At 31.9% G+C, this 12,523-nt stretch overlaps 1 protein-coding gene across 1 annotated transcript; it reads left to right on the top strand.

The window, feature by feature from the left end:
* Positions 1–1,394: 1,394 nt before the first annotated feature.
* LOC140887818 (mitochondrial uncoupling protein 5-like) lies at positions 1,395–2,669 on the top strand. Its single transcript, XM_073295313.1, has one exon. It carries the CDS (start codon positions 1,626–1,628, stop codon positions 2,574–2,576), a length of 951 nt encoding a protein of 316 aa, XP_073151414.1. The 5' UTR covers positions 1,395–1,625; the 3' UTR covers positions 2,577–2,669.
* The last annotated feature ends 9,854 nt before the right edge of the window (positions 2,670–12,523 follow it).

Here is a 12,523-nt window from a genome sequence, read left to right on the forward strand (position 1 = left end):
TGATATCCTTTCGAGGTGGAAGAAGCGGTGGCGTAAGAGTATTTGAAATCTCCGAACATCCATAAACATCTGCTTGTGTCCTTTTCAGTTTACCAATCCTCTTTAACTTGCATAAACTGTTCGTTAGTAAGTGTTCAAATCTTTAATTTGACATATTTTCGCACATTAATTGTTTGTCAAATTACATCAGACACTAAGATAAGCTTGGAATTCCATTACTAAACCGATCGAATTCAATTCCATATCACTAAACTATTTTTAAGTGTATTCACCCCCCTCTACACACCGTATCCGATCCTATCACACATATTATTTGGTTTTGACATCACCAAAAAATAAAAATGATAAATTCTTAATTTTGGTGTTGACATAAAATTGTTTTACTCGAGCAAGTTCAAGCAGGTCAGATGATATGCTGAAAAAAAACAAGAACACATTCAATCTATATCAAATCGGTCTTACAATATTTGATCTTATAAAGAATCTCTTATCAGATTAGTAATTTTATTGGACCCAGCTTTTGGCTAAAACTAGTCTGGTCCTTACCAGATCGATTTTCACTGTCAGATCGTTGACACTACCAGACCAGTTCAAAAAATCCATACCAGATCAATTATTATCTTCGAACTTCGTTCCTATCTTCATTTAAGATTGATCTAGGTTGTTGAAAGAAAAATACAAAGAGAATACAAACGTTATTCCCATATCTAACTACATTCCGATTGTCTTCTAAGATTTGTATTATATTTGGAAACAAGTCAAAGACACGTAGTACATTCTGGTGCATTGTCGGCTATTTCTGAAAAATATTTTCACCAGCAATATTTTTGAGCGTTGGATATTCTCCATTATAAATATTCGAAGATGCACGCAGTTGCAGGTCTCCTGAATTTTTTGAATCATCAAAGCGTACAAGAGTTCTAAAAGCTTTCACAATAATTTAGTGCGTGAGAATATTTTCGCTCGACCAGACAGTTCTCAAAACAAATTTTTTAAATAAATTTTTTTAGAATCGAATTGGTAACTCAGCTCAATTGTAAGACATATTTTAGAAAATATATTTTAAAGGGTATATTTACATATTTCGATTCTAACAATTGATTGAAAAATATTATTTTTGAAATTAAAAAATATTATTTTTGATCGTAATTTTATACCTATCGCGTATAGATTGTGGGAATGAAAACACAATTGACTAATGTACAAAATAATTCGACACGTAATCCCCAATTTGTAATAAAAATAAAAGTTAATTTGGTGAAAGAAGAATTCCAAGAAAGAGCGCGTATAGGCTGTAGGATTGGGTAAATGCGTGTGGACTGTGAACCCTAATAATTTCGTCCCCCTTTCCTTGTTTCCTCGTATAAATACCCCTCCACCCCCTTCTTCTATTCCATCTCGTTTCTCTCTTATGTCTCAGAGGCCCAACGTCCCACACTTTTCTTCCATAGCCTTTGGTCTACATTCCCATCTCCTGGTTTCCAGTGAGATGAACTCTACCTCCAACTGGTGTTCTTGATTTCTTTCTTCCCACCCTTCTTTCTTCAGATCTAGGAATCGAATCTTGTTCTTCTGCTTAAATTAAAGACAGATTCCATTTTGCCTGTTTTTCTGTTTCTTTAACCATGGGTTTTAAGGGATTTGTTGAGGGAGGTATTGCCTCCATTGTTGCAGGCTGCACCACCCACCCGCTTGATTTGATCAAGGTTCGTATGCAGCTTCAGGGGGAGTCCTCGGCCGTTCAGAATCTCCGCCCAGCTTTAGCATTCCACGGCGGCGCCGCCGCCGCGCACCATATCCATCTACCACCGCCTCCGCCAAGTGTCGGCCCGGTTGCGGTGGGGCTCCGGATCATACAGCAGGACGGCGCAGCAGCCCTTTTCTCCGGCGTGTCAGCCACCCTTCTCCGACAGACCCTCTACTCGACCACCAGAATGGGTCTCTACGACGTTCTCAAAAAGAAATGGACCGACCCCAGCACCAACAATCTGCCTCTGGCTAGCAAGGTCGCCGCGGGGCTCGTGTCCGGTGCCGTCGGTGCCGCGGTGGGGAACCCCGCTGACGTGGCCATGGTCCGGATGCAGGCCGACGGCCGCCTGCCGGCCGCTCAGCGGCGGAACTACAAGAGCGTGGTGGACGCCATCTCGCAGATGACCAAAAGCGAAGGCGTGGCCAGCCTGTGGCGCGGCTCGTCCCTGACGGTGAACCGCGCCATGCTTGTGACAGCCTCGCAGCTAGCATCGTACGATCAATTCAAAGAAACCATCCTGGAAAAAGGTCTGATGAAAGATGGCCTAGGAACACATGTTGCGGCCAGCTTCGGCGCCGGATTCGTGGCGTCGGTGGTGTCGAACCCGGTGGACGTGATCAAGACCCGCGTGATGAACATGAAAGTTGAACCGGGAATGGCTCCGCCGTACCACGGAGCCCTGGATTGTGTGATGAAGACTGTGAGAGCAGAGGGAGCCATGGCGCTCTACAAAGGTTTCATCCCGACCATTTCGAGGCAGGGACCCTTCACCATTGTTCTCTTTGTCACCCTCGAGCAGGTCCGCATCCTTCTCAAGGATTTCTGAATGATGACGACGAAAGACTTGTAAATTTTTATATTTGATTTGGGTTTTATGTATTATTCAAAATTTATCAATACAATTATTATTATTAATTAATGGATTTATGAAGATGTCGACTTGTTCCCAAGAATGTTGAGTTGAATGATTCTGCTCTTGCGTGACGTTTAAGATTTTGGATTGTTTTGGGTATAATTTTTATTTTTATTTTTTCAAATTCGTTTTATATATTTAACACTTCAATATTGTTTTTGTAACCTCCGTCTGCAACAAAAAAATTTTTGTAAACAAAGGTTAAATGAATTGTTAAAGGTGTAATATTATTTTGATATATGAATTATTGATATAATACCAAATTTAGGACCAAGTAATCTTTAAACTTAAGTTAGACTTCAGTTTAAAAATAATTATGAAATTTGAAAATAATTTTTTGTTGAGAATTTGTTAATAATTTTTGGGAAAATTAAAGAAGTGTTTGCAATTACTAAAAACCAAAAAATCACTTTTCTACAAAAGCATAATCTTTAAGGTCTTAATAGAAGTGATTATCAATTTTTTTTCTTCACAATTAAATTTCCAGTTAACTAACTTAAGGAATGAAGAAAATAACATATTAAAGTTTTTTAAGCAATATATAGCATAAATATATGACAGTACAGAGGTGAGAAAATATTTGTTTTAACCAAAATAATCAAACGAACTTCAATATTGTTTTTGTAAGGGCAACTTGTAGATAACTTCCTAAATCAAACATAACTTTCAATTTACTCCCTATATTTGTCTTTTCGAAAATGCCCTTGTCGTTATTTTAATCAATATTATTTTTTGAATTATCAAATGTGGAATCGGATTCAAAATCTGATTCACTTGATTCATCAAGATAATAAATATTTTCATCATCGGATGAAAATTCAATTGTTTCTACGGGATAGAATCCAATAGTATATATTTCTTCAAGAAGTTTAATTTTATTTTTCTTTTCGTTTCGTTTTGGACATTCATTCGCATAATGTCCTTCTTCGTTGCACAATCAACATGTGCAATTCTTTCTTTTACCCTTTGGGCAAGGTGGTTTTTTGTTATGAAACTTTTTATAAAATTTTCTTTTATAAGGTTTTCTGAAGAAATTCTTTTTAAATTTCTTTTTCTTATAGGGAATAAATTTTTTATTAAAAGATTTATAAGGTTTATTAAATTTATTCTGTTTCTGTCGTTTTAAATATTTGTGTGACATGTTTGTTTTGCAACCGTATTCTTTTACTGTGAATTTCATTTTGTCACAACAAAGTTTATTGTTTTGTTTGTAGGATTTAGAGATTCTTTTATTTAGTGTTACTTCATGACATTTCTTTGTTATTATGTCTTTGATGAATTTAATAGCTCCTCCTAAAGTTTTAGCATAAAGACTAGTTAAGAATTCATCTTTACTGTGTATAGGTATATTAGATATCTTATTAAAGATACTTAGTTTATAATGTTCCTTTTTATCAGCATCTATTAATTGATAATAGTTTGTTTCATAATCACAAATAAATTCTTCTAAGTAACATAAATTGCATAATTTAATATTATCTAATATAAAGATTGCTCTATTTTGTTCTATATTCTTAGCTGCCAAATTAGCATCATTATTAGAAACTCCTAAAAATTCTTGGTACAAGGCATCAACAAATAGTTCGAAATATCGATGTCCTGTCATTCCTTGTGGTAGATTAATAATTACTAGGTTTTCAGCCCAAGTTTTTACTGCTCCTACCAGTGTCATTTTTATCGTTCCATGAGTTAAAACTTGAATATTCTCACTTTTGTCTAATAATGGTATTAATTGAATTTGTACTGATAGTTCATTTGCCCAATGATCTATCTTTGATTTTCTTTCTTTGGCTGTTGAACATCCTAAATCTAAGATATTTTGTTTCACAAATCCTGATGTTTTTGATTCTCTAAGAATATCTCTAACATCTTTATAAGATCCAGAGTATTGGTCTCTATTATATTTAAATTTTTCATCATCTCTTCCACCACTACCTTCTACATTCGTTCGTAGATTTAATCGTGGTCTAGAATCATCTTCAGATTCTGATTCTGAAATATCCATATCTCTGTATTGTTCTGAGTCCTGATGTGAATGATATAATTCTGAATGAAATATTCTTCTGTATTTACTCCTATTTGTTCAAAATCAGATGAGTCGATTTCACTAAACATCTCCATACTTATGTTTGCCATAACTAAGGGAATTTCTATACCATGATTCAATTTTGAATGGTGGTTCTTCTTCCATTTTTGCTTTTCCTTTATCTATTGGAAGAACTTCGTTAAGATAGTTTAATATTTCATTAATATGTCTTTCTTGTTCAATTATTAATCTAGTCGTTGCTAAATCAATATATTCTTTGAAATTCTTCTCTAATTCTTGTATTGATAGATTGATCTTATTAATATTATTTTCTAAATCTCCTAGATCTTTTTCTAATTTTATTAAGGACGTCATTGCGATGAGGTTGACTCATTAACAATAGCTTGTTTAATTTTAAGAATATTTTGATTCATGGTTCCAATCTTATCAAAAATATCTTCATCATTTCTAGCAAATGATAATGATCTTCTTGGTACAGACTGTTTTGTGATTTGGAGGTCATCTGAACTCCATCTTTTATAGGGATTTATTTCTTCAATAAATGCTTTTCGAGGGTGTTCAATTCTTGTAATATTTTCAAACATTATTTCAACAGAAATAGTTGGTTTTGTTGAAATTATTCCTGTTTGAGAATTATTACTTATTGCTAAACCGAGAACATAGTTTATATTGATCGGATGGTTTCCTGTTAACATAAGATTATTTCTATAAAAGTAATAATCTAATGTTAAAACGTCATTTATGTTTTTATCAAAAAGAGATATATTGTATTGTGGATAAATACAAAATTTCATCTTTTTGTAACATAAATTTTCTTCAATTTTTCCAAGGATAGAATCCTCGAAATTACGTATTCTTTTGTCACGAACTGTTATTTCAATTGGTGTATCTATTCCTTCTCGGTAGTGAGCTGATATTATTATTTCAATTCCTCCGATATGAACATATTTCAGTTCAGATCGTTCTTTTTCACTGGCTTTTTCCATGATGGTATTAATATCTTGAGTTGTTAATAACTTCAGAGTATTAGACCTTGATTCGTTATTTATTTTACAAGATCGTTCTTTTGTACGAATCGAATAATAAATTAAATTTTTTCTGGGATTAATAAAATTTGAAATCTTACTTAGTATTCCTGGTTGGTCTATTAGATTTGTTTTTGAATTAGAAAACCCTGTTTTTTGTATTTCAGCAAACTTGCTTTGATTGAATATAATATTCAAATTATACTCTTGGTTTTCTTCAGATTCTTCAGATTCATCGACTAGGTTGTTTTGATTTGGAATTTTTACTTCTGTCATTTTAACAGATGATAGAACTTCTAAATTTTTTTAAGGCTATTAAAAGCTTTTTTGTCGAATCTATCTGTTCTAATAAATTCTGAAAATCTTCAAAACTATCAATTGAAGATTGACAATTTTTAAGATGTTTCAAATTGTTTTCACAATTTTCTATATCAAAATTTATATTTTGAGAATATAAATTAAAGATATTCATTTTTGTATTTTCATACATTTTCCATTTAGTAAAAATTGTTACTTTTATTATTTTGTTTTTGTTGATCGGATTTCGATAACAATGTTTGTTCTTATTCATAACATATTGTTATATCTTCAATTTCATCGTTTTCAGAAATTTGAATTATCATTTTCCAGTTGCTTGAAAAATATTATTTTTTATGATTTTTGAAATAAAAGGTTTGAAGATTTTTTATTTTATTCCATAATTGATCTATTTGACGTAAATTTTTTAGTAAGATTATTTTATCAAATAAATTTTTAATCTCAATATCTAAAGTTAATCCAGACATTAATAATTTGCTTTATTTAAGCTCTGATACCAGGTTGCGGAATTCTTCAAATTCTTATGAATTTTCTTATTCATGGATTTACAGATCTGATTCATGGATTTTCAGATCTGATTTATTTATAACAGATAAATGTTTTCATATTAGTTTGGTTCCATTCATGGATTATTAATACAAATTTTAGTTGATAAATTGATTCAAATATGGTTAAATCAGAAGTATTTAAACGATATTCACGAAATGTATCATATTCATGATCATCTTCTATTTCGAACCAGTTTTTTTATTATTAATCTTCCATTTCTTATAAAGGATGATGACATGATTAATGTATTTTGACTATTTCTTTGAATTAAGGGCTGCAGGAGGTCTAGAAAGGTTACCTTGTTTGAATGAATCTTGGTTTTGAGCAGAGGCCAAATCCTTGCTTTCCCTTAACGATCACTTGATCAACTGGTACTTGCTCTATGGATCTCCAGGTTTACTCTTAACCATGAATATTCAATGATTGGTTTCCAACCTTATCCTCCTTACGCCCTGCTTGTTTAGTTATTAGCCATAAGGCTTATTTTGTTTCTGATTTTATGTTTCTTAGTTTCTGATAGTTTTCATACGTCTTGTATGAATCAGATTGTAAGAAACTTTAAGAAGATAGAGATACTCAAACTTCACTTACCATTTTACAGCACAAAACATCTCCTTTTATAGGCGTGGAGAAACGCATACATAATTAAAAATAAAAGAAAAGAGGGGGACCACCCGACACTACATAATGGAAACACCTCATTTTACATATGAGTGGATGCCTTTAACATGTGGTGTGGTCCACGATTTCATTTGTTTTTACATTGTGTTACTCTCTGAATCACTGGTGCATTCGGACCATTTCTTTATTGGTTTGTCTTCTTTGACAGCTGGTTTGTCCTCTTTGACATCTGCTTCTTCTGTCTGAATGGGTTGACAATGTCCACATTTGTGAGTGGATATCATTGTTCTTAGTTTTTGACATAACATTTGTTGGGTTTCTCGGGTCATTTCAACTCTTGCTTCATAGATTGGAGCTTCGAATTGAGCTAACATGGCTTGTTCTTTCTTTTGGATTGTCTCCTTGTGTCCAGTGGTTAATAAAATTTTACTGGTTGCAAAATTTATTTTAACCTTTGATTTTCCATCAATCTTTCCTATCTTTGAGATCATATCAATCAATGTCTTTATTCTTATCTCAGGAAGTATTGAGATATCCATTACTGGTTTCTCTTCATTTGATCCTTCGAATAAGAACTTGTCTTTTTGTTTTCGACATTGAATATATACCATTGGTTGATAGAATTTGTTATCATCCCAATCTGGAAGGGTTGAGTGAATACTCAATGTTAATACTGGATTGTCCTTAAAGACTGCTTTCTTGAACTGGATGATACTATTTCTCAACTGATATGGAAATAGTTCTATTTCTTGATTGTTGGGACTGACTTCCAATCCACTTAATAATCTATTTGAAAAGAATCTTGCGACTTCATGCGCTGGAACACCTTGCAATGTTCTTGCTCTTGATATGCTCTATGTGTCACAAGTTTGTAGCCAATATTTTGCAGATGGTTTGGCTATTCTCAAATAGTTTAGTGTTTCAAAGAATTCAGTCTTGAGTTTTTCTGAAAAATTTGTTTTCTCAAAAATTGGTTTTTGTGGTCGCAGATTGACCATCTTTCTTTCTTTCTTTTCAAGGGCACTTTTAAACATCCTTTCTTCTTTTTTATTTTTCTCGGTGCTGGCTGTGTCCACCGGTTCTTTTTCTTTTTCTTTTTCTTTGTCAGTGTTGGCTGTGACCACTGACTGTTTCTCTTTTATCTCCATTATTTTGTCAAATGGAGTTGCCATTTTGATTGGTGTTCTTGGTGAAGATGATGATGATGAAGTTATCTTCTTTTCTTCTGTCCTTTGAATTTTTCTACTCAAATTCCTTTCTTTTAGTTGAAAAATTTGAATTTCTTCCTGCAATTCAATCAATTGTTCTTTTAATTGACTTAGTTGCTCCATCTTGATTATACTCTACACAAGAAAACATATTTATATATATAATGGTTAGTAAAATAACTCTTTTCGTGAGTAATTCGGATAGTTTTATTATGCGTATCATTGCATTTATAAATTCTTTTGCAAGAATTGAATCAATCTTAAATTGATTATTTTACTCAAAGAGTAATTTATGTTTCTGAATATAAATCTCATTTCATCAATTTATATTCCCCATGCTTTCTGAGGCATGTTCGGATGACTGAAAGTCATAAAATAATTCATGTTTCTGAATATAAATCTCATTTCATCAATTTATATTCCCCATGCTTTCTGAGGCATGTTCGGATGACTCACAGTCATTTTCTGGATCACTTAGGATCTCCTTTATTATTCCGTTACTACGGATAGTATAGTTTGGATGAAGTTCTCTGGTTAATGCGTCGGGTAATGAATTATCCGTTCCTTTGAAATGTTGGATCTCGAACTGATAATGGTTCAAATCCAATTGCCATATAATTAGCCTTGCCGCATTTCTCCCTGCATTTCTTGATATTTTCCTTGTTTTGAAATATGTTAAATTCATATTATCTGTTCTTACTAAAAATGGTTTAGAAATAAGATAAATTTCATAAGTTCTAATTGTGAATATTAAAGCTAATAATTCTTTTTCATTCGAATGATAATTTAATTGTGCACCTTAAAAAGTTCCTGATGTATAGTTGCATAATTCTTCATTATTTCTAGTAGCTGTTTTAGTAAGTTCTTCTAAATTTCTTTCTCCAGTATAAGCTTTTAAACATGCTCCCCAGTATTCATCTGAAGCGTCTGTTTCAATTATTATTATATCTTTATTTGAGGGAAAATATAATTCAGGAAGATTACTAATTATTTTCTTTTTAATAGTGTCTATGTAATTAGTATCTTCTTTCGACCATTTCCACTTATAGTCTTGTTTAAGTTTTACTTGAAGAGGTTTTCTGATTTCTGCAAGTTTCTTAATGTAATTTCCAGAATAAGTTAATAATCCTAAAAATCTTCTTAATTGATCTTTATCCTTGATTTCACTAGGAAAATCATGAATTTTCTTAAGTATATGCGGTTGTAAACAATGTTTTCCATCTTCTATTTGTAATCCTAAATAATTTATTTTTGTTTTGAATAATTGTGCTTTCTTTTCAGAAAGTATAATTCCATCTTTATGACAAATATCTAAAACTGTCATGAGATCTTTATAATGTTGATCTAGTGTTTTTGAATAAATTAATATGTCATCTATATAAACGCAACAAAAATCTATATATGATTTAAAAGATTCATCCATATATCTTTGAAAGATACCTGGTGCTTGTTTAAGTTCGAAAGGTAATACAGTCCATTGATACTGTCCTTTTGGACAACTGAATGCTGTAAGTAATTGTGTTTGTGGTTCTAGTTGAATTTGCCAAAATCCTGATTTACAATCTAAACTGGAAAAATATTTCATTTCTCCTATATAAGATAGTAAATCATTCTTATTTGGGATATAATATCCATCCATAATTGTTGCTTTATTCATCTTTCGATAATCAATTACCATTTTTTTCTTATCAGTATCTTTCTTACTGACATAAAAGGCTGGTGAAGAGTGTGGACTTTTACTAGGGATGATTATTTTAAGTTTTAATAATTCTTGAACTTCTTTTTCAAATATTTTTGCATCATCCAGGTTACATCTTCTTGGTGCTTCACGGATTGTGATATTAGGGTCTTTGAGTTTTATTGAAGCAATGAATTGTTTTCTTTTCTTAATTTTGTCCTGAGGATTTTCAGAACATATATCATGAAATTTCCTCATGATTTCTTTTTCAGGATTAATCGTTAAAATATTTTCTATTTTTAGTTCTATTGGATTTGTATTTCGTTTATAAAAATTCTTTGTAAATCCTTCATTTCCTACGCGAAATGCTGTTCGTATTTTGGGAATATAAATCATTGATGATCCTTTGTTTAAAGTTATGTGATCTTCAAATTGTGTAAAGGGAAGATATTCTCTTAAAAAGTTATTTCCTATTATAATGTCCATTCCTGGTTCTATTTGATATATAATGGGTATTACAAATTTTGTTTCTTCTATTTCTATTTTTAATTTTTCTGCTACTGTATTAAGCATGATTATTGATCTATCTCCTATTCGAACTTTTAATCCTTTATCATATTTCTTCCAATAATGATTTGGAAGTATATGATTGTTTCCTAAACACATACTTGCTCCTGTATCAACATAAGAATGTATATGATATGGTTTATGTTCTTTGATTTTAATTTAAATTTTTATATATATACTATTTGGATTAGTTTTGTTTTTATTATCCATTCTCTCATTTTTTTAAGAGATAAGGGTAAAATTGGTATTTAGAAACAAAAGTTTCTCTCTCCAGGGAGTTGAAAGTAAGTTTTATTTATGTAGGGATTTATAAATAAGTTATAAAGTATTTTAGGGAGTGATTGACAATTAACCCTTTTTGTAACCTCCGTCTGCAACAAAAAATTTTTTGTAAACAAAGTTTAAATGAATTGTTAAAGGTGTAAAATTATTTTGATATATGAATTATTGATATAATATCAAATTTAGGACCAAGTAATCTTTAAGCTTAAGTTAGACTTCAGTTTAAAAATATTTACGAAATTTGGAAATAATTCTTTGTTGAGAATTTGTTAATAATTTGGGATGATTAAAGAAGTGTTTGTAATTACTAAAAAAAAGTGATAGTTAGATTTTGGTTTAAAAAAATCACTTTTCTACAAAAACATAATCTTTTGCAAACACTCTTTAAGGTCTAAATATAAGTGATTATGAATTTTTTTTGTTCACAATTAAATTTCCAGTTAACTAACTTAAGGAATGAAGAAAATAACATATTAAAGATTTTTAAGCAATATATAGCATAAATATATGACAGTACAGAGGTGAGAAAATATTTGTTTTAACCAAAATAATCAAACGAACTGAATTAATTTGAAAAATTGGTTCGTGTTTATTCGAAATTTTTGTAATGACCCATTTCGGAATCACCTACTAACAAAGACTTAGTTAAGCATTCAATTAGAACTTTTAAACAACAGTAATCAGAGACAACTGTCGAAACTTAAATCAAATACTAACCCAAAGAATACAAGCGATAAATAACTGCAACCCAAAATAAGATACAACTCAATCGAAAAACTCAAAACACAAGTAATCTTTAAGCTTAAGTTAGACTTCAGTTTAAAAATAATTATGAAATTTGGAAAATAATTCTTTGTTGAGAATTTGTTAAGAATTTTTGGGATGATTAAGGGACACCTCGCAAAAGCTCCGCTGTTTGGCCACTACTATGGACATTGTTCGCTAACTATAAAAATACTAATACCTACTACAGGGGTCGTAGCAGGGCTGTGCCCAAGCTCTGGGGCATTCGACATCAGCAGGCTGATGACGGACGAAGGTATAGCCTAGTTACTTATAGTAAATAGAGAGTATGCTATAGTTTAATTAAGGCCTTTTGAGCATGTTAGATGATGCATGGTTATTATTAATTGTAGTGTTGAATGGTAGGCTTGAAACCTAGATGGATGCTTCTAAGAACTGTCATAGAAAGGTACGTAAGTACTGACTGAGATTGTCAGTGGGTATGCATGCTTATGTGTTGCATTAATATGCCATGATTAGTATGGATGCATGATCCATATTTTACTGCTTTGAGATATTATTTTGCATGTGCATTTCATATTGAGCTTGGATATCCTTCGAGATAAGCCTGTGTTATAGGGTGCTCAGCCCTTGTTAGGACGTTTTGGGGCACTGAGAGTCACTTGACCGACGGGTCGTTCCATCTCTAGTGTTTCTGGGGGACATCCTAGGTCCACGTCCGGTTAGGAGGGAGCGTTCGGGTCCATTGGTTTGATTTTCTGAGACTACATCTCATGTCCACGGTCCAGTCTCAGCAGATTCTGATCTGTCTACCCAGATAT

Source organism: Henckelia pumila, chromosome 3, assembly GCF_033568475.1.
Source record: "Henckelia pumila isolate YLH828 chromosome 3, ASM3356847v2, whole genome shotgun sequence".
Taxonomy (NCBI): domain Eukaryota; kingdom Viridiplantae; phylum Streptophyta; class Magnoliopsida; order Lamiales; family Gesneriaceae; genus Henckelia; species Henckelia pumila.